The sequence below is a fragment of the Sturnira hondurensis genome, unplaced genomic scaffold (assembly GCF_014824575.4).
Source record: "Sturnira hondurensis isolate 20B ecotype Veracruz unplaced genomic scaffold, ASM1482457v3 Scaffold0015596, whole genome shotgun sequence".
NCBI lineage: Eukaryota > Metazoa > Chordata > Mammalia > Chiroptera > Phyllostomidae > Sturnira > Sturnira hondurensis.
The window spans coordinates 16,787,085-16,810,725 of record NW_028088227.1 but is presented as its reverse complement, the minus strand read 5'-3'; the positions used below and the strand labels follow the sequence as shown (position 1 = coordinate 16,810,725).

Genomic DNA, 23,641 nt, shown 5'->3' with positions numbered 1-23,641 from the left:
ATCCACCCACCTTCTCTGGCCAGTATCAGTCTGTCCCATGTATCCATGTCTGTGGTTTATTTTTCTTAGTAGTTTATTTTCTTAGTAGAACAAACAAACTTATTCCTCTTATAAGCGAGATCATATGGTGTTTGTCTTTCACCAACTGGCTTATGTCACTTAGCATAGTGTTCTCCACTCCCATCTTCCCTAAGGAAAACCATTTTTTTTCATATTTTAAAAGTTGATTTATGACACACATAATAAAAGTGTACAACTCATGAAAGTTTATACACCTATAAAATGAATATACTCATGTAACCTGAACCCAGGCAAGAAACAGAATGTTATCAATGTACCAGTCCAACTCTTACTATCAATAGTTTTGCTTGTTTTTGCATCTGTAAATAATGGAAACATAATTTGTGTTTGTGAGATTCATTCATGTTATGGTGTGTATTCCTAGTTTGTTTATTTACAAATCTTTATAGTATTCCACTGGACAACTATAGAACAATTTATTAGTCCATTCTATAGTTGATGGACATGTAGATTGTTTCCAGATTTAGGCCTTACAAAAAATGCCACTAAAAGCTTTCTCATTTATGTGTTTCGGTGAATAGATTGTACATTTCTATTTATTATATTCTTTTTTTTTTAAAAGATTTTATTTATTTATTTATCTTTAGAGGGGAAGGGGAGAGGGAGAGAAACATCAATGTATGGTTGCCTTTTGTGCATCCCTTGCTGGTAGTTAGCCTGCAAGGAACCGGCCTGCAACCCAGGCATGTGCCCTGACTGGGAATCGAACCGCGATCGTCTGGTTCGCAGGCCCGCGCTCAATCCACTGAGCTACGCCAGCCAGGGCCTTATTTATTATATTCTTTAACAAAGTCGTTTTCCAAAGGGGTTGTAAAAATTACAGTTTTCATCAGTTCTGTAGGGAGAGAGTATACTATTTATTCTACTTGCTTGTTAACACTTGATAATGTCTTTTTTATTATAGCTATTCTGGTGTATGCCAATGATTTTGTGAGGAAAGTATCATGCTAGCCACTGGCATGTCCTTGGTGAACGTCTGTGCTGGGATTGGGATGTCTTCTCAGTTTCTTTCCTTTCATGAGAGCATTGCTCCAACATGCGGGTGGTTGTAGCATAAGTTTCTCCATTTATCAATTCTGAGTATCTGTGTCCCAGATAAATGCGACTCAGTACTTGTCAATATGTTTGTTAAGTAAAAGAGTAGGTATGAACAGCTTCAGTAAATATTTTAAATGCAAGTGCAAAAAGATGTCCTTTAAACGAGTTCAAAGCAAAAAATGTAATTAATTGGTTCTTGTAGCTGATGAAACAGACTTGCCTGGCCCCAGGGGTTAAGCTTCATTTTTTCTATCAAGACTCTGTTATTCCACTGAGCAGCCTTTTTTTTCTTAGGCAACCTTTGTCTTTCTTTCCCTGAAATGCAAGACATTTTCTAGTAGCTCCAAACTCCCAGAAGTTAGACAGAAATAAAATCAAAACAACAAAGTAAGACATTTCTTCCTGTATTTCTAGAGCTCTCCAAGTCCTAGAATTCAGTCTTCTTGGCCCTGACTGTGCCTTCTATGGCTCAGGGTTGGTACCAGGTCCCTTTGAACCATATACTCTTGCAGGAGCAATAATTCTTCAAGAAATATTAGGGTGTCATTACCAGGAGAGTCGAGGAAAATGATTGGTGGCAAGCAAAAGCAACAGGATATCCACTACAAGTCAGGAGACTTAAAAAGGGGCAAGTGGTCTATTCTTCTAGATGCTATAGCATGTACTTCTGGATTAAGCAAAACTGCTGGAAAATTGTATACCTAGACTCCATTGTTTTAGGCCCTGTGCTGCTGCTTTTATTGAAATGTTATAGGACATTCTGTTGTCAGCCTGCATTGAGAGAGAGTGTGTAATGAATGGCCCTGCAGAATTTCTTATGTTACTGTAAAGTACTACGGAGGACACTGTTTAGTCTATTTCACTGTCCATGTTATAGGATTTCATGGGGGAAAATTCTTCCTATTCTTTGTATCAAGAAGACTTGAGCTGTTTTCTTGCTTGCTTGCTTCCTTCCTTTATTTCTTTCCTTCCTTCCTTCCCTCCCTTCCTCCCTTTCTTTCTTCCTTTCTTCCTTCCTACCTTCCAGAATTAAATGACAAAGTTTTATTCAAGGGTCTTAAGATAGTGTTCTGAAGAAAAAAGTTGAGAGTTTTTGCAAGTAAAAAGTACATTCTTGAGAAAAATCGATCCTGCATTCTTAACTTCCCTACTGGTCTGAGATGGTGATCTTGCAGATGTCAAGCCATCTGGATACTTGAACATTCTCTCCTAAGTTCTTAAGAGACTTATCTAGAAAGAGTGTGTGTATGTATATATATGTACATAGATATATTATACACATATCTATGTACATATAGATATATGGATATATTCACAGTACATATATACTGATGTACAAACTGAAAGTTTCAAAAGTTTAAGTCCTCGGGCTCATTAAAGTGAAATAAAGTCTATTTCTCATGTTTCAGTCCATTCTGATTAAAGTAATTTCGTTAGCTTGGCTATGATCATTCCATTTTGTTCCTTAACTCTTTCCTTGTCCCCTTTTCATATTAATTCTATTGGTTATGCTGTTACAGTTGTCCCAATTTTTCCTTCTCTGTCCCTCTCCATTCAGCATCCCCAGCCTCCTCCGGCGATATCCCCTCCTTTGTTCATGTCCATGGATCGTGCATGTAAGTTCTCTGGCTTCTCCATTTCCTATACTCACTCTTAACCTCCCCCTGCCTATTCTGTACCTACCAATGTGTACTTCTTAATCCCTGCAACTCTCCCCTCATCGCCTCATGCCTCCTTCCCCCTGGGCATCATATCTGTGATGTTGGGTTTTTAGATTCAGTTGTTGATAGTTTTGTATTTATTGCCATTTTAATGTTCATAGTTTTGATCTCCCTTTTCTTAAATAAGTCCCTTGAACATTTCATATAAAAGGGCTTGGTGATGATGAACTCTTTTAGCTTTATCTTGTCTGGGAAACACTTTATCTGCCTTTCCATTGTAAACAATAGCTTTGCTGGACTGAGTAATCTATGTTGTGGGTCCTTGCTTTTCACCATTTTGAATACTTCTTGCCAATCCCTATAAGCCTGCAAAGTTACTTTCGAGAAATCAGCCTAAGGCCAATCTTATGGGAACCCCTTTGTAGGTTATTATCTGCTTTTCTCGTGCTGCTTTTAAAATTCTCTCTTTTAAAAAAATTTTCTTTTCTTAAAATTTAATCTTTATTTTTTTTTCACTACCACTTAGTCTCCTTGCCTTTAACCACTGGCATTTTAATTATGATGTGTCTTGGTGTGGTCAAGAGGAATTGAACTTTTTCTAAACACCTTTCAGGATTTTTATCTCATAAACACTATGCTTTTTGAAACTGATATTTCCGCTTTGCACTGATAGAGTGATAGAATCAATATTATAGCTTGTTTTAGTCAAATATACTATACCTCAATACACAGTTTTTTAGTGCTAATATCCCTCTTTTATTTTATCTTATATTCCATTTCAATTATAATTTCATAACTCTTTTTCTATTCTGCTACCTGGCCTTTATAAATTTAATGAAATCTTTTCTGAAGCAAAGTTGAGAAATATATAGAATTTGTGAAAATTGTACTCTGTGCATTGAAACGATCACCACAAAATAAGCAAACCTTCTTGGCTTTGGCAAGAAGTTTATTAACAGGACTTATTTTGGGCTCCAGTTTTATACGGAAGTGTTGTGAAGCACTACAGAATCCGAAGACTGGATGAAGGGGGCTTTTTCCTCACCCGGAGAAGAACTTTTTCGACACTGAATGAGTTCGTGAGCCACTATTCAAAGACAAGCGGTGGCCTGTGTGTCAGACTGGGAAAACCATGCTTAAAGGTGAAAAACTTTCAAGCTGTGTTCATTTATTTTTGAAGTTAACATTTTCCCTTCAGATACTGGATAGTTTTCATGTGTTATGTCAGTTTTGGGGAAAATAAGTCATTTGATTACCGAAGGCAGGGATAAGCAGACTGTGGTCATGTGCTGATACTGTTCCACACTTACTTTTGTAAGTTTTATTGGGACATAGACAGGCTCATTTGTTTACAAGTTGTCTTTGCTTTTTTACTGTAATAGCAGAGTTTAGTAGATGCCGCAGAGACTGTGTGGCCCACAAAGCCTGTAGTACTTACCATCTCATTCTTTTCAGAAAAAGTTTGCTAACCCTTAACCCAAGGCAGCACTGAAGGCAGAAAATATTCATCCTTTGCACTAAGAAATGAATACAGTATCCTGCCATTGGAGCAGTTAATGATATGGTGGGAAGGAAAATGCCAGAATATAATTCTTACTTAGATCTGTATTCAAGAATCTTAATATGAAATCATTCGATTAATTATCTGGTTGAATTGTCTGCATATAGACATCCTTTAACTAATTGTTCTAACAGTTTGATCTTTTGACCTGGCCTCTCTGGTGAAAGAAGACAACATTTTTAGGGTGTATCCACATCTATCATTATTTCGTTGTTCAGTTGTGTTACCTAAATGTATTTAAAATTATGCACTGGTCATATACTATAGTGGAGCAAGCCCTCAGCTCCTCCAGAGTCCAGGTGTCATATATGGTAGCAGGGCAGCCAGCACTATGGTTTACACCTGAGGGATGGATGGAGGCTTCATGGCGACACCTGATCAGAATTTTATGGACAAGTAGAAGCTGAAGAATGTTACCTAGTATGTATAGAATATAGTGAGTTAAACTCTGCCAAGTTAATAGGCAATTTTGTTATAAGAATGTACATGTTAGTACAGAAATGACCCCACAAGAGTATCTAAGCTCATAATAAGACATGGCTTAAAAAGATACAGCTTATCTTTTATCTTTTTAAAATATAAGCTTATACACCAAGGCTACATAATACTCAGTTTAACCAATATTGTTCAATTCACTGGGAAAAGAAGAATAGGCAACCTTCTCTGTGCTCAAGAGGATGATGACTTAGTAGAGGAGACAAGATACGTTTTCAATGGTAGATGGTAAACTAGACTACGAACTCTAGGAGAGCAGTGGCCTTGCCTTGTTGGTAACAGAGTGGAACCTAGTTTGTGCTTGAAATATTTATTTTTTAAATGGACGAGTAAATGAATTAATAGACAAATAAATGAACTTTAAAAAACAAGAAATCTAGTTATGCAAAAATATGTGATACATAAAGTAATTGTTATAAGCCAAAGAGTTTGGGAAGTAATTGTAAATGAGGTGGAAATTTCAATTTGGCCTTAAGATTAGGAGGATTTAGCTAGGCGAAGAGGCAGAGAGAAATCACGCCAGACCTGCGTGAGGGAAGGGCTGGGTGCGGGGTGGGACAGATGGACAGCAGGTGCCTGAGTCAGCAGGATGCGGGGGGAGAACAACTTGAAGAAGTAACTATACAGATTCTGCCACAACTGCTTTTCCTTTTAAAGTAACTATAATTAAAATTGATAATATTTTGTTTTTTAAAACGATATCTTTAAGAAAACTACATAGACTATTATTTGCATTAAAAATTGTTGAATCTTATTTCTTACAAGTATTCTTATTATTCTGTGACACAGATACAAGTCCCAAGTCCTTTCGATTTGTCATATAAGACTGTGGACCAGTGGGAGATAGACCGCAACTCTGTCCAGCTTCTGAAGCGATTAGGATCCGGCCAGTTTGGTGAAGTGTGGGAAGGCCTATGGAACAACACTACTCCAGTAGCAGTAAAAACATTAAAACCAGGTACCAAAATGAGAGCATCAAAGGTTCAATGGTATATGTTGATTTCTCTAATTTCAACTTTCTGCTGTATGTGTCCAAGAGGTCACAGGACAGCCAATTCGGGCACCAAACAAGTGTTGCAATCGCTCTCTCTGCCCAGACCTTGCAGCCTAAGGCCAAGGCTCTGGCCTGCAAGGGCAAGAGCACGCTCCCCGGTAAAGTAGGTCTTAACATATTCCCAGTGTAAGATTTCAATACGGCATCTCTTCTCTAGGGTTAGGATCCAACCCTCCAGTGTCCTTCTCTCCCCTTCCCCCCTAGATTTCATTAAAAAATACTCACTTACTGAAAATATTTCTAAAAACATCAGTGGAATCCCGGAGTTAATTCAGGAAATAACTATTTTATTACAAATTAATTGCCTGTGGTCAAAGGCAAAGTGGTCCATCTCAAAGATTTCCTATTGAAAATGTAAGAACTGTCTTGTCTTCCATCTTCTTTTTCCCAGTAGTAAAAATTAAATGTATACTAAAATCAATAGTTATTCAACCAGACATTATTTCCTCCATTTTAAAGGTGAGATAGGAAATTTAGAGAGACTAAGTAACTTTCTTAAGACTTACTAATCATATAATCTTGAGTAAATTTTGAGCTACTCTTTATCTTAGTTTTATCATTTGTAAAATAGAGTTAATAGAGGTAAGACCAAACTAGCAGGTTGTTATGAAGATTAAATTAGGTCATTAGTGGAAATGTTTTATATAATGTCTGGTTCATAGTACACGGCCAATCCAAACTTTTATAATAATAATAATTATTATTATTATTACAGACTCACGCAACGGCAGAGCTAGTACTTGAACTCACAACTACTATCATTGCATCACACCCCAAGGGGACGACATTCCATGAAAGTGCACTGTTACTGCAGTAGCCCCATATCTACTTCTAATAACATAGGAAAGAATAATGGCCAGAAACCAGAATAGGACTCTCTGGGCACCTCCATGATTGACCTAGTCCAGAATTATTAGACGTTTAGAAAGCCACCAGATAACAGCGCTTTTGTGCCTGGTGCTGCAGGCCAGCAGTCTAGTATACACCACAGTTCCCAAACTGTGTGCCAGGGAACCACTGGGGCAGCACATTGAATTCACAGGGTATCATGGGATATATAAAGCTCTGAGGTCAACACCTCNACGGCAGAGCTAGTACTTGAACTCACAACTACTATCATTGCATCACACCCCAAGGGGACGACATTCCATGAAAGTGCACTGTTACTGCAGTAGCCCCATATCTACTTCTAATAACATAGGAAAGAATAATGGCCAGAAACTAGAATAGGACTCTCTGGGCACCTCCATGATTGACCTAGTCCAGAATTATTAGAAGTTTAGAAAGCCACCAGATAACAGCGTTTTTGTGCCTGGTGCTGCAGGCCAGCAGTCTAGTATACACCACAGTTCCCAAACTGTGTGCCAGGGAACCACTGGGGCAGCACATGGAATTCACAGGGTATCATGGGATATATAAAGCTCTGAGGTCAACACCTCAAATACTGCACAAACTGCTACATTGTAAAGGAATTTGTTGCTTTAGTGTTAGATCATGTTATAGTCCTTTGGATGATATCACATCTTTGTGAATCAGGTTTTTGGCGGTTGCTGTGATCAAATGCAAGGTCCACACAGAAATCAATGTGGACCAGGAAATGTGGGTAGCAATATTCTATCTGATTTCAAGACCTGAGAAATAAGACTGTTCTGTGTAGCCCCAGCAGATGTACATATCCTTTTAGTAATTAATTGTAGCTAAGAATAAAAAGTTAAAAATTATTTTTGTAGGGATACAAATACTTCCTAAGTTGTTTGAATTTAATCAAATACTCAATAGCACTATTAGACATTCATCTTGGCTAAGGGGCATTTTGAAAAAAGTTACCAAGACAGTGAGTGTGTCCTGAACTGAGTAATTTCGGGACCCTCTGGTATAGTAGTTGAGGGCATAAAATTTGGTGCAGGATAAACCACGGTCCTAACCTGGCTCTGCCCTCTGTGACTTTGGACAGTTTATGAACCTTTCTGAATCTCCTCATCTGAGAGTGGAAATTATATTAGTTCCTACTTTATAGGATATATATATTAGGACAAATTGAGTAAATTTACATGAAATACGTGCAGCGAGTTCTTAATAAATGGTAGCTTCAGTAGGCTGCTGACAGATGTCCGCTGATGTCCACATTCGCTAGTGTAGGAGTCCAGTCTCAGCACTTACACCTGCCCCATGAAACACTGGAGAAGCACTTTTAAGTGGCCTGATGCTGTGTGAGTACCCCAGGTGAGGACAGTTTGTTCTAGCACCTGAGATTTCCACAGTTGGTGTGTGTTTATGTGTTTGATTCCTAATCTTGTTGACAATTGACACTAAACTTTAATGTCCAATCTAATTCTTTTCCAAAAGAGAAGCAGCTAGCTATCCATCCTAACACTGCTCTCCAAGGACAGCCTTCTGGAGGTCAAAAAAGAACAAAAAAAATCAGAGTTCTTATATTAAAAATGTGCCATAATAGCTTTCTCTCCAACAGGAATAATTATTATTGATTTACTGTGTAATAGCAGCAAACAGCTTTGGTGATTGGTTAAATGTCTTCACTTCACTGGGGCCATTAATCAATCTTAGCAGCTATTTATTGCTTAGCAGACTACCGTACAATAAAGACGGGCCTGAAATCAACTCCCACAGTAGCTTTGACAGGCAGAAATTAATATTTAATGTTGCATTACAAGCAGAGTTGAGATTTGGTCTCCTTTGCTGTGCTGCTGGTCAGCTGTAACCAGTGTGGCCAGCCTTCACCTGCAAAAGCTCCCAACATATTGTGGTTTCAACTATTGTGAACAGTCTGATTTGGCAAAGATTTGAATGTCCTTCATTCCGTGAATCTGATACCCACCCAAAGCATTGACATAGAAACATATTGCATGTAGACATAACTCGTCTGAGTGGTGATTATGGTATCACTGGAAGCTTCATGAATCAGATTATTTTGGGGGGATGAGGTGGATCCCACTATATTCACATTTGACCATAGGCCAAACTAGTTGTAACAACCAAGAATAAAGTCCTTTATTATGGTTCAAGTGCCTCTTTTATATTCAGCTCCATTTTGCCACTGTGATTCAAGGTTAGAATACCATTTGATTATATGGAGCAAATCAATGGTGGGGATGAAATTGAGGAAGCTCAGCAAAATGTGATGGAAAGAAGAATAATAGGCCATTTCTCCTTATCCTCCTTTTTTAAATCTTTGCCCCTTCCCCTCCTCAGCCTGTCAAAAAATGCATACTGTTGATTTTTTTTGGTTTAGCCCAGATATGCATATTAATAATATTACTAATAATGGTCAAGGCATTACTATTATCCTGATAATCATTTTATGATGCCAGTGAGATTATTAGCCATGTTTTAAAGATGGAGAAACTGAAGTTCAGAGATGTTTGATAACTTGAAAAAAATCACGCAGCAAACCAGGATTTGTTCAGAATCTAGAGTTTTATTGAGCCTGGGTTCTGAAATTCTAGACTCTCCAAGAGCCTGTTAATGGATAGATTGTACCCAAATCATGTCTGTGGAATGATCTGCAGGTCACATGTAACTCTTCTTAACATCACATTAGTAAACAAGTCAGAGCTTGTTTACTAATAAGCTTAGAATGTCAAAGTTTATCCTCCTGCTTGGGTTAAAGTATCAGTCCTGAAGTCTTCAACATGAGAGGATGAGGAAGGGAACAGTCTTTCTGAGCATCAGTGGAAATATTTGCACTATTCATTGTGAATACAGAAATGTAAAATTATAGTATGTCTTCAATTACAGTAATACCTCTGAAACATCATATCCCACGAGAAGTTAAAGATTTAAAAATTACTGATGAAATGTAAACTCCAAGTATCCTTTTGCCTCCCAGATTTTATCTGATGTTAATTACTTGGCACTCTGCATGGTGAGTCAGACCTGAGCCATTTAAATGCAGTTTAATTGTATTGTAGACGAGTCTTCAGAATAGGTCGCAATACTGTCTCCCTTATCGTTTGATGAAACTGTTAGGACCCTGACTGTGGAAATGCTAATACAGGAGAAAATGTTGAATACTGCTTTCTAAATAGACATAAAAACACTGGTGGAAAAACACCAAGTTTGGGGGGTGGCCATTGAATGCTTTCTACTTGGTCTGTACCATATGTCCCTACAGTACTGAAGACATAAATATGGCTGAATGTCATTGCTTTAGGATTGTTAACAGCTGTTCCCCCAGTGGGTACCAAAGACAGGGCGGCCATCAGTCTTCCCTGCATCCTGACCCAAAAGCTCTGGATGCAGTAATTAAACATTCAGTGTCCTCCAGCATTCAAGTTCATAGAGTGTTTTCTCTTTGTGTTCTTAAGATGCTGCCTTGTTTGTCAATTAGACTATCAGTCTCTTCTTTTTTGTTTGTTTCTCATATGGACCTGAGCTGACCTTTCTTCACCTACAGGTCATAACACACAAACTGCACACCCAAATGCACCAACACATCAATTACTAAGTTGCCCTGGATGAACTGATTCTCTTCTTTGATAAATCGGAAGATTTGTGACACCAATGTTCTTACTTTACTGAGAGGCAGGAAACAATCTCGGTGATTCCTACCTGGCTGCTGTGAGCATAGGAATGCCTCAACAGCATAAAGTGATTTCTTCCTCTTCTCATTTCAGGTTCAATGAATCGAAATGACTTCCTGAGGGAGGCCCAGATAATGAAGAACCTAAGACATCCAAAGCTTATCCAGCTTTATGCTGTTTGTACTTTAGAAGATCCAGTTTATATTATTACAGAGTTGATGAGACATGGAAGTCTGCAAGAATATCTCCAAAGTAAGCTAAAGACTTAATAAAAGGGGGAAAAAGAGTAATTTAGTTTTAGTATGTCCTATAAATGTCAATTTAGAAAGCTTTCTATAACCTAAAGGATATTTACTATGTGCATATCTGTGAGAATGAATGTCTTCACCCTGAATTGCTCAACTACTTTTTAATAGGATATATGCTGTGTACTCACAGGAAGAAAAAAGATTTATGTAGTGGAAGAACAAATTGTTCACCACAGGCACATTGAAGTACTTAAATGTAATACAGAAAATTGAAGAATAGTTGTTTTTCATGATGCTTTGTTTCCTACAATAACTAATTGAACATTATGTGTCATGGACCAACATTTTGTGTGGCCTGGAATTAGGGGACAGAAAATGCTTTTGGAAAAAGAGGGGGAGAGGTACCCTCATTTTTCTTTGTCAGTATTTGACTACATTATACTTGTTCATGTTTAAAATACCTCCAAGATTAAGCAACATTAGAATTTTTCGACTAAACAGCAGAAATCTACTATAGCTTTATTTCTATGTCTGCTTTCTGTAGTCAGGGAAGACTTAAGAGCATTGTAAAATTTGCATGCTTATTAATGAATAATTTCATCAGCCACAATATGATAAGCCTTAAAAAGAGATGTTTAAAGTTGTTGAGATCAAGTACTGAGAGAATATAGTTGACTCTTGAACAATGTAGAGTTACTGGTGTTGACTCCTCTGTAGTTGAAAATTTGTGTGTAACTTTTGATTCCCCCCCCAAAACTTAACTACTGCAGTTGTCATTCAGTATTCATAGGAGATTGCTTCTGGGGTTCCCCAGAGATATCGAAATCCTCAGTTGCTCCAAATCCCCCAGATGAAATGGTGTAGGTCAATGAATCTGGTTGTCCCTCTGTATCTGTGGACTTCCTCCTGTGGGTCAAAAACAGTACAGGTATTTACTGAAAAAAATCCCCTGAACCTGTGCAGTTCGAACTTGGGTTGTTTAAGAGTTGGCTGTAATTCATGCTTAAAAAAGAGACTTTTCTATACTTTTTCAGATGTCAGAGTGGGATTGGTATAATACATAGAAAGTTAAAGGAGATAAGAATAATGTGTCGACCATATGAGAAATATACAAGTCTTCTCTTACTTCAGGGTGACTTGTGAAACTGGTAATATTAAACTGAAAAAGTAGATTAGAAGAACTAAGAACATAAGGCCTCTTAAATGCTGTTTAAAACAAAAATACACCTAGCTCCTTGCATACAGTTATAAAATTTAACAGTACCAGTATATATTAAGTTCTATAGAAAGAGCAGCTTCAACCATTAACCTCTTTGTCCTTATTCCCAGGGATAAGAGTACAGGAGCTATCTCGGGTCATCACTAACAAAAAAGCTTTGTCAAGGTCACTTGTAACATTCACAGTATTAAATCTAATAGTCAATTTTTAATCCCCTGACCAATCAGCAGTATTTTATTCAAGGGACGGTTTCTCCTTCCAGAAACGCTTTGTTCATTTGGCTTCCAGGACATTTTGCTGAATGACCTTTCCCCCTGCTTTTTGCTGGTTCTTCTCAATTTATGTAATTTCTCTCATGGCCCAGATACCTTGGAATTTTCCAGGGTTATTTTTCAATTCAGTAATTCCCTTGATAATCTCAACCAGTTGCATTGTTTAGTAACATTTATGAATTAAAAATCCCCCAATTTGTATTCTTCCATTACTTTAGAATCCTATATCCAATTGCTTTCTTAACTTCTCTTCTTAAAAGCTGTGTCAGTCTGGATAATGTGGGTATGATGCAGTAAGAAACAGCCTCTCAGTCCCAGAGACTTAAAACAACAAGTTTATTTTGCTCACAATGAATGTGCAAAATGGATGGACGGGTGCTTCAGCTCTTTTGATTGCCTTGGCAGGAGCAGAGCATGTGACTAATCTTTTACTGGCTCTTAAAGCTTCTGACCTTGAGTGACAGGTGAATTTGTGTCCTCTTTATTTGGCCTAATCAAGTCAAAGGGAGTAAGGGAGTGTGATTCTCTAAAGTGCTTAAAAGGAGATAAAAATAAATGTATGTGAACAGCTCTACCCCCACGTCTATTAGGCATTTTAAAACCTGTCCCAAACTGATCAGCTAGCATTATCCCCAGTAATCTACTCTTGTGGTTTTTCTTTCTTCGACAATATCAACACTCAGGCCTAATATGTAAGAGTCATTTCTGCTTCTTCTCACATCCCATGTCTAACTAACCTGAAAATCCTATTGTCTTCCTTTCCCAATTTATCCAGAATATTGCTGCTTTTCAGCTCTGGTCCAAGCCATCATCAACTCTCTCCTGGATTCTGCAATCGCATCCTGATTGGTTCCCTCTTTGGGTTCTTATTCTCTTTATTCTTTGCTGAATATGGTAGCCAGAGAGATCCTGTTAAAATGTAAATCAGATCATGTCTCTCCTCAGCTCAAAACTTTCAGTGGCTCACTTCAGTTCTTCTCTCTGTAAAACCCGCGAAGTCCTCTGTGAGCTGGCTCCCTCCTCCCTCTCTGACCACATCTCCCACAGCTTCTTCCTTGTTCGCCCCGTTGGTGACACCACCCTCCTCTGCTGCTCTTTGCATCTTCCAGATGTGCTTTCCTTTAGGCGCGTCACATTCGCTGTTTTTTAGATCTGGGATGGTTTCCCATTACTTATCCACATGGTGCAGGTTTTAATTTCCTGAAAGTCTTCCTGAAATATCCTCAGACATTCCCATTGTATTGAGTCCTTCACTGATCACCCTCTGAATTCTATTTAAATTTTAATCTCTCTCTATTGACTCTTCACATTCCTCTTTCCTGCTTTTTGTTTTTTTTTTCTTTTAGCTCTTCATTATCTTATATTGCACAACACTATGTAGCTTATCTTGAGTATCTTCAAAGTACAATTCCATGAGGGCAGAGCTTTTTCTTTTTTTGTGTGTTAGGAGGTATCTGGCACACAGACGGTATGCACTGATTAGGTATTGAAAGACTGAGTGAATCAATTAGTGGATAGATTAAGCTGGGGCTATTCTGAACCAAATAAGATTAATTTGGGGCCAAGCTTGTTTTAAGCCTCTTGTTATCAGTTTAAAAAGACCCACTTATTACACTGCCAACTCCTTTGGCATTGAGAATTTCTGTGGTTTGTTGATGCGTTTTCCTTGGGGCTAAGCACGAACCCTGTCATCTGGGTTGGGACATGAGGGTCAAGTTTACCAAGGCTGTCATTTGCCAGGGTACTTAGCAGCAAGGAGGACTGGTGAAGATATGCTCATTATGGACAATCCTTTCCCAAGCAAGAGGGTTTAAATTCAATAAAGTGGTCTTTAATGAATGTACCACTTATAAATGGTCTATCATGGTGAATATTAAGCTGAGAGACTCTTGAGTAATGGAACACAATTGAAAATGTTTTCCTTCTGCAGATGTAAATTGTTGCAGGTCTGTGAACTTTTATGTCAGTTTGGACATGTGGCCATTTTACTCGAAGTGTGCTCTGACGTGGAGGTAGGCTGTTCCTAGGCTACTGCACTCTTTCGGGGCAGGAAACTCGTTACTACTCAATTTCCTCCTCTGCCACAACTGTCAGGGAAGATCTTTTTATAGCCCCTGTAATAGTATTAGATGTTGTATTTGATAGCCGAAATACATATTTTTCTATAGAACCATGTTTATCATCCCTAAGCTTGGCTGAATATTTTTTTGCAATAAATTTTTCCCAAATGGGAGATGCTTGTCAAAAATCGTTAGCATTGAGGATAATTGATGCAGGTGGTGTTTCTTACAGAAATTTTGAAATGGATAAACATCTGCATTTTTTTCAGTTTAGTTGGGCTTGTTTTCTTTCCAATAAATTCTTATAGATCTGACATATGTTAGGATGTTTTATTTTTTAAAAATATAAATCAAATCCTCCCATGTTGCTCATCATTCTCATTGGTAGTTCACTTAAGTGGACTGAAGGAGGAGAAATGTTCCCACTGAGACACCCTTTAACTGAGTACAACTGTATGACTTGCTGCTGCCTACGCTGATGGAAGTTTCTTTGCAGCCCCTCACTTCAGGGGGCTCCCGAGTGGCGTGTAAGGTAAGTTTTAGGGAGGCAGTACAGAATAGTTCTTGAAAGCATGTGATTCCAGCCTTAAACGTGCCTGGATTTGAATCTCTACAACACATTATCTGTTCCTCTGGTATAGCAGGAACCCTCGGAGATGGGGCAAATAATAACAGTACTTACTTCATGTAGTTGTTCTGAGAATTAAATGAGATGATTTCATGGAAATCAACCATATGGGATTGTGGCGAGAGAGGAGCATACATATTTAATTATTTTTTCTTTAGAAAATACTATATAGCACTTATGATCTACCAGGCATTTTTGTAAGTCCTGAACCATGTTAATTTAGTTCATCCTTCTAACAACCTCATGAAGTAAATATTATTGCTCTTGTTTTATGGTTGGAGCAACTGAGGGATGGAGGGGCAAAGAAACTTATTCCAGGTGGTTGAGTCTGGATTCAAACTTAGGAAATTTGCCTTCATAGCCCATGCTTTTAACCATATGCATAGCGCCGATGCTATTTACTTTACTTTTCTTTTCTTTTTGATTCCCAAGTATTTTATTGGGGGTCATTGTAAATGGCATTGCTTTTTTAAAAAAATTATTATTGTTCAATTACAGTTCCCATTTTTCTCTCATTGCTCTCCCCTCCCCTGCCCACCCCCTCTCCCACATTCAATCCTCCTCCCCACCGTTGTCCTCGTCTATGGTATAGTCTAACATTAACCCGTATTTGTTATCTATTGCTGCACAACAAATTACCCCAAAACTCAGTGGCTTAAAACAGCAAACACTTATCTCACATTTTCTATGCCAAGAATCCAGGTGTAGCTGAGCTGGGCTTTCTAGCTCAGGGTTTCTCACAGACTGCACTCAAGGCATCCACAGGTGCTCCAGTGCCCTGGAGGCTCCAGGGGAAGCTGCTTTACCTCCAAGCTTACTCATGCGATTGTTGGCAGGAGCTGGTTTCTCTGGCCTGTTAGACTGAGGAAGTCAGTTGCTTGCTGGTTGTTGGCTGACAGCTGCTCTAAGTTCCATGTTACATGGACCTCTCATTGGGGCAACATAAAACATGGCAGTTGGCTTCATCAGTGAGCAAGTTCCAGCAAGATGAAATCACATCTTTTATAACTTATCTGGGAAGTGATACTCATCACTTATGCCATATTCTACTTGTTGAAAGTGAGCTACTAGGTTCAGACCACACTTAATGGAAGGATATTTCCTAAGGGCGTGAATACCAGGAGGTAGAGAATATTGGGAGTCATTTTAGAGACTGCCCCCCACATAGCCCAGGACTAGGCACCCGTTTATCTTAAACGTTTTTACATTTATTTTCTTAGAGCCATTTTGATAGCAAGAGGAATAGCTATTTTGGCCATTACAGCAGCAAAACTCTGCTATTATGCAGCATATTAAGTTGTATTTTATCTTTTTGCTTACATCTCATCTTAGACTTGAATAATTAATGTTAGCTGCTATAACACAGCATTCAAAAATCTCAGTGATATAACAAAATATAGAAAGTTTTGATATGCATCAGCTACTTGTTCTTCCAATGGTGACATGGAGATTTAGACTCCTTCCATCATGTGGCTCTGTCAGTTAGCAATTCATCTCCTTTCGCTAGAAAGATATGCAGAATTTTAAGGACCAGTCTTATATGTGATGAGCATCTTCTCCGCAAACATTTCAGTTCTCTGAACTTGTGACATGGCCCAATGTAACTGCAAGAGAAGATGCAAGGGAATAAGTCTGTGTTTGGGAAGAAAAAGACCAAATAGATCAGTGAGCAGTTAGTTAGTTTCAGCTTACATCTTACTTAAATATGCTTCTTGCATCAAGAAAAAATACATGTAAATGTGCACACACACACACACCATTCTTAGGTCTTTACCATTTAAAAAATATCTGTGGTACTTTCATTTATTTTATTGAAAAATATAGCATGGGTGTACAAAGTGCACATACCATGTAGTAGAATTCATCATTAATTATAGGCCCCAAATCAAGAATGAGCTCAAAACCCCTCTGAGTACTTGGTTAATGACAATCCCTCACCATCATGAATTTAATACTTGCTTTCCTTTACCAGGCCCTTGTTGTCTTCATTTCTTGACTGAGATTTTGGAAATTCACCTGCCTTGCTATCTCCATGTTCTCAGCCCCCACCCAGCCCTCAACACCTTATATTTCCTCTCCAGTGAAACAACTTTTCCTTTCACCGAAGTCACCGATGACTACCTAGTTATTGCATTTAACAAATGATCTTTAGTCCTTAGCTTGCTGGGCCTATTTGTGGGATTTGACAGTGGTGGTGACTTTCTTTTTCTCACTCTAAATGTTGGTGTTTCTCATGATTCTATGGCTTTCTAGCACTCTCATCCACGAATGTTTAACTCTCACTCAAAAACTGTGACTGTTAAGTCGTATCTCCAGCTGCATGTGCTCCCTGGAACTCCGGAGTGATATGCTTGCTTTCTTTTAGGCATTTCCATCTGGGTAATCCATGTGCATCTCTAGCTCAGCAAGTCCTAAGCTGTTTACATCTGATTAGGCAGCACCAACAATGGTCACAATGATAGGCAGGGTTTACTGAGTTCTTTCTAGGTGCCAGGCACTGTTTTAAGTGCTTTACATGTATTAACTAATTTTAATTCTCACTTTAACAACAATACCTTCAGGTAAGTACAGTTATCACTATATAGGTGGAGAAAATTTCTGTGTGTGACCCATTCAGGGAAGAGCAAACTGCAGCCTAGGAGTGTGTTTAGACTCTGAAAAACTGTTGCCTAATTGATCCTTTACAGGAAAGGAACACTTTTGTGTGAAGATATATATATAATCTCAACAGATCAGTGCTACGGTACTTAATCTCACTGCTAACTCATTCATCAAGATTCCCAGAATTTACTTCCATAGGTTAAATATTTCCCAAAGTAAACCTTTTATTTTCTCTTATTGCCTAGATGATGGCGGATCAAAAATCCACCTGACAGAACAGGTCGACATGGCAGCGCAGGTGGCCTCTGGGATGGCCTATCTGGAGACCCAGAACTACATCCACAGAGACCTGGCTGCCAGAAATGTCCTTGTTGGTGAACATAATATCTACAAAGTAGCAGATTTTGGTCTTGCAAGAGTGTTTAAGGTGGATTTGCTTTTGTTTAAATTAGTTTTTGTGGTGGGCAAAACCTCATAGACCAGTAAAGTGATAAATTTACTCTTATTCTTTATAACAATGTTCCTCCAAGTTCTGTCGTCCATAGAACACTTCCGTAGGCCAAGGCCTTACAGACAAACTACCTCCTGGTTCTAAGGAGAAAAAATAGGGAAGTGATGATCAATAGGATTGCAGAATATGTAATTAAGTTAGTAGTTGAATCAATAGTCTACTTATAAGTATCGGTAGCCTCTGTTTGTCAGCCTCTAATCCCCTTATTAAGAGTAGGACACTTGCTACAGTTACCCAGCCCACCTTTGCTCACTTTCTGCCAGACTAACATTCACGCTGCCAGAGTTTTTCAAAAATCCTGTGCTTTTTAAATTCCAATGTCCCCTTTCCCATTGCATGACATTAGGCTAATAGACATTGATTTAGGAAACACAATATTAGGTGTTTTTCTCTGAATTTGATTTTTAATTTATACAGCGTACCCTAAACCTATGGGTGTGGGGCATGAAACGGTACATAGATGATTCTCTTTTTGATCTTCATGAATTCACCACTTCTTTTTGTAAGTTAATTAGAACCCTAGTGAGTTCATATATTAATTTAAATCTTTTGGATCCTACTTTACAGTGTCAGAAAGTGGTTACACAGTAATTATCAAAGTCAATTTTTATTCAAAACCAGCAGTAAATCAGAAAACAGATGGGCTTTGCTTTCACTTTTTTCATTTGCTAAAGACCAGATGTAAAGCCAGTATCATCATACATGAATTCTCCCCTATGCAGTAGAAGGCTCCTTCTAATGCTATATTTAGCACGCAGTAGGCTTTCAAGTAATATTTTATTAATAATCTCTTATAGATTTTTCAGTCTTGTATGGCAGCTTTAGAGTTTGGTATTGTAGTTATCAATTAAACTATGCACATATTGTATCTTTTCCCTCTAAATTTTAATGTGTGGCAGGTTATAGATGATTGAGGGTGGCATATATATATGTATATGTATGTGTATATATGTATGTATATACTTTATACATATTTATATATATAAATAAGTGCATGCTTATATATTTATATATAAGTGTATGCTTATATACTTTAAATATATAAAGTATACACACATATATACGTGTGTATATATTTAAAAGTATACACATATACACACATATACTTTAACTTGGCTTGATTTTTTTAATGCATTAGCAGGTAGATAATGAAGACATTTATGAATCTAAACAAGAAATAAAGCTGCCAGTGAAATGGACTGCACCTGAAGCCATTCGTACTAATAAATTCAGCATTAAGTCCGATGTGTGGTCATTTGGAATTCTTCTTTATGAAATCATTACTTATGGCAAAATGCCTTATAGTGGTGAGTAATTAATTCTAAAGTGGGTCTTCCTGTAACAGGTCACTTACTTAGGTGTGATTTTAACTGCTTCATCCAGACTTAGTGGGTAGTGTTATGAGGATGACCACACTGTGTGCCTTTGGGAGCATAAGAGATAAAATTCGATGACAATGATTTGCACTAACGAGGTGGCTTATTGCCTCCTTCTCCTTTGCTCTTGAATTGCAATCATATAGACATTACTTACTACAGAAATTAATTTAATCTCTGCAGCCTGGGAAGAAGATGGTAGATCTGGCTTCACCAAGGAAATCAGTTTGCTTTGTAGTCTAGAATATGTTTGTATGAATTTAATAATCTTATCTTTAACTTTTTTGTTGATTTAATTCTGTATCTGTAGGTATGACAGGTGCTCAGGTAATCCATATGTTGAGTCAGAACTACAGGCTCCCTCGACCACCTGAGTGCCCAGAGCAACTCTACAGCATCATGGTGTCGTGCTGGAACGCAGAGCCTAAGGCACGGCCCACGTTTGAGACACTGCAATGGATGCTTGAGGACTATTTCGAAACAGACGCTTTGTATGCAGATAATTTCACGGAATGAACAGGGAAGAAGAGTATCAAATAATGAAGTAGCAATGAAGTTCAATAATTAGTCCAGGAATACAGCCTTATTAACCAACTGCAAAATGAGTTTGTCTTGACATATTCAAGTGAGAGGGTCAATTTGGCTGTGTATTATAAAAAAAATCACATGTGCATTCATTGACTGAGCCATACTGTAGGACAGTCTAAGATGTTCTATCATTTTCTCACTGCTTGATGAAATTGAACATACTAAACAAAGTTATTTTTCTTTTTAAAAGATTCTTACATTTCTATTTATTGTTTGAAATGTCAGTCAAAAGGATCAACCAATTATAGTTGATTTTTACTCGGTAATGTTGTAGCATTTTCCTGTTTACTGATTAAAGTGCTTATTCATTATTCCTCAGATTACTGGATCCCATCAGACTGCTATTATGAAGGAATTTTATTGCTTTGCTGCACAGCAGGGCCTGTGCTTTAAGATATTTTTTCTTTCAAAATATCCTGCAACTACAATGATGGCAAAGCCTTGTTAAATGACTTGACCGTACTCGGAGTAATCACACATGTTTTTTCCTATGCATAAAAAATGAAGCAGCTGTTGAGAAAAAAATTAAATTTCTCTCACTTTGTAGAAGGAAATGATGGAATTTTTCTATGTACCTCAGTATGTGTCATCTGAGAATCATCTACATTAGTTTTAATCTCTTAATGTTAAGAATCAGATTGCAAAGCTGGTGAGTTATTATCCATTGAAACATGCAAGGAACATCTAATTGTCTTTGAGATCTGAGAAGTAAGTATCAAAATTGTTTAGGAAAATAAGAGAACAGTAGGTTTGCAATGGCCTACAATTTCTCAATAATTAAAAAAATGTGCCTTTGGCATATAGGTCAGAGTTTAAAGTTGACTACAAAATAAATCAAGCTCTGTTTCAGGTCTTGAGACTAGGAATAATGTCAGGCCTTGATTATGAAACTATACTTTTGGCCTGGCAGGACGAGACGGTTCTTACTCATGTTAAATGTGCATTAACCTTTGTGAGTATCACTATCCTCTTAAGCAACTGGTATATCAAATTTCGTGCCTCATTAAATGGTTAGGGAGAGTTCTCAAAGGTAGTTACAAAATCAAATACATATTCAAACATCTTCTGGTGTAGAGCAATATGAATGAATCCAGCCCTGAGAAAACAGAAGTATATTCTGTCATCTGTTTTTAAACGGGAAGATGTGTGAACAGTCACAGGGACCCCAACTCCAAGTGTATTAGACAATGAGTAAATTTGTAAACTTTCTAACTGGAAGACAAGTGGTAGGGAGGGCTCTAGGCAGAATGCCATTAGCAATTCAATGATGTCCACTAAGTCCCAAGTCCTTTCTGATCCTAACCTCTGCCACCAGCATTCATTCTCATGGTCACTGGTGGCGGCCAGTAGCAGTTGGGGTTCCCTGTTCTCTTCTCCTTTGGTAAGAGAAAATGGGAAAAATACTCACATTTTCATCTTGCATAAAAGTCATTCTTTTTCTGTCCAGACAAACTGGGGTTATATGCCCAGCCCTGGATCAGTAATAGACTCATTGTTAAGTATCAATTGGCTCATAATAAGTTTTGCCACTGAAGTTGGAAGTGTGATCAATCATCTTCCCTAGAGATGAGTTGGGAGGTTTGCTTATCTGAATAAAATCAGAGAAGATTAGATGCTGACGAGGTGTTGATTCAAGAGAAAATCCCTTGAGAGAAGTAGCTGTACTACATATATACAGTGTGGCATTGAAACTAAAATGGGTCATGTGGGCCTAACAATTATAGAGCCCCTTGATTCCATTATGAACAGAAAATATTTGTAAAATAAGGTAAATACTGATCTTTTTAATCAGTTGACCCTTTAAAGTCATTGAGTTTAATTGTGAAAATTCAAATACTATGTAATTTGTCTTTTTGTAGCAGCTAAGAATAAGAATAATTTTTTTAGTAAGCACTGATTTTTGAAATGTACGAAGATGGTCCTTTCTTGTTTTAATGCCACCTGAAACCCATTTAACTTTCTACATTTGATTCTTGGAGATGTTTATGTTCAAGGTTCTGTCAAAGCAATCTATTATTCTTGTTTTCACCTGATTGATCATGGAGATAAAGAATGGGTTCAGTTATGAGAAGCAGTAACAGATTTTTTTAAACTGACATAAATTTCTTTTTCTGTATAGAATAAAAGGATCAGGAAAAAGATAAGTTGAATTTTCCTACAATGGGGCAGCTCTTGTTAAATTTACCACCCATAAATTGTAGCAAAGCACTTTCTGTGTAATGTTTTATGTATGTAATGCAGTTATTTAGAGGTGATGGTGAGGGATGTGAACAAGATTTCATGTGGTATTTCAAATCTCTTTTGACAAAAACCTAAGAATTTTTATAATAGAAAAAAATCAAAATCCCATTAAGCCTCTTTAAGAATGTTATGAAGGAAATAGGTTTACCTTACCTAAGGTCAAAAGAGGCATAGAGTGGACTAATAGTTGTGAAACCTGAATGTTTTGTCATTAAAAACAAAGGTAAAGTTGAAGTGACCAGTAATCTGCAAACTGAGTTGTGGCAATGGGGACACTTAAGGGACACCAAAGAGCATGCCATGGGGAAGTATCAGGCTGGGCCCATTTACAGCAGCTACTTACACCATGTGTCTGCTTGGTGACTCCCTGGGCTGCTTGAACCATATGGGGCCCAAAGTCTTTTGATTCTCTGATGGGCCAAAGGGGACCATTGCCCTTGGAAAGATGCCATTCTATCACCCAGCTGGAGCATCCTGGAAGAAGCAGGGCCCAGATGGTGACCAATGGGCTTGCCAAGCATATGTCCTCTCTGTAATGTTTTTCACAGTCCAGTTGAACATACGGTTTCTAGACCAAAGATCCTGGTGGGTAATGTGCCTTTGGTGAATTTTCAGGGCTCTTTGAAAAGATACGTTGTGTGAACTAGAATGGTGGTAATTTGGGCACTCATTTAAATTGCGCCATTGTGTTCTTTCGTTGAGGAAAGCCGGTCTGAAAAGAGAAAGTAGTTGAGGTTTGTATACTTGCGTATTGGAATTGCCTGTGAGCTCATCTGAAAATGTTGGGTCCATGTATTTCTTAGCATTAATACAGAGAAGTCTTGGTCTATAACCTTCAACATGATTAAAAATTCACTGTTGTAGGATAATAAAAAGAAAGCTAGGAAGTTTGGTGGAGTCTACTGGCAAATCTTTTAAATCCATGACCCCAACAGTACTTTAATTTTCACAGTGTCATTCTCTCATTACCTGTATTGCCCCATTAAATTTCTTCAGATTTTTCCCTTTTTATATTAAGCAAGTGATACTAAATCTCATAAACTATGTAATACATTTAGAAGTAACTGGAGAGTAAAAATAGTGTGCAAACCTTGAATTTCAGAGTCCTCAACAAGTTTAGCTACAACCTCTACTGCAGTGGTCCTGTTTGCACAGGGGATTAAATTACAAGGAAAGAGACACCAAGTATTTCCACTTACTTTTCTTGTCTGGGTTTATTCATTGATCATCTAAAGAAACAGACATCAATGTAACATCTTTTTATCCTTATGAAAAATAATCTACTCTTTCAGAAAAAAGTAGAAAACATCAAACATGCCTTAAGTATCTAGTATGTGTATCGTGGTGCAGAGGGTTCAAGTCCTAGAGCGTGATGACCATGAAACCACGCGTGAGAGAAAAAGGGTTAAAAGTAATCAAAATTGATTAGTTTGGAAGAAGTTGAACATTTTCTAGGAATGATTTGC

At 37.8% G+C, this 23,641-nt stretch overlaps 1 protein-coding gene across 2 annotated transcripts in view; it reads left to right on the top strand.

The window, feature by feature from the left end:
* The window catches only part of FRK (fyn related Src family tyrosine kinase), a 91,185-nt gene extending 69,043 nt beyond the window's left edge, over nucleotides 1-22,142 (top strand). Inside the window, exons 3-8 of one of the 2 annotated variants that reach the window (XM_037065079.1) lie at nucleotides 3,759-3,922; nucleotides 5,626-5,794; nucleotides 10,525-10,683; nucleotides 17,705-17,886; nucleotides 19,109-19,277; nucleotides 19,657-22,142. In XM_037065079.1, the coding sequence (XP_036920974.1) occupies nucleotides 3,759-3,922; nucleotides 5,626-5,794; nucleotides 10,525-10,683; nucleotides 17,705-17,886; nucleotides 19,109-19,277; nucleotides 19,657-19,862 (1,049 nt within the window). In that variant the 3' untranslated portion in view covers nucleotides 19,863-22,142. The remainder of the gene's footprint in view (nucleotides 1-3,758; nucleotides 3,923-5,625; nucleotides 5,795-10,524; nucleotides 10,684-17,704; nucleotides 17,887-19,108; nucleotides 19,278-19,656) is intronic. The other variant, XM_037065081.1, reaches the window with a different exon arrangement.
* The last annotated feature ends 1,499 nt before the right edge of the window (nucleotides 22,143-23,641 follow it).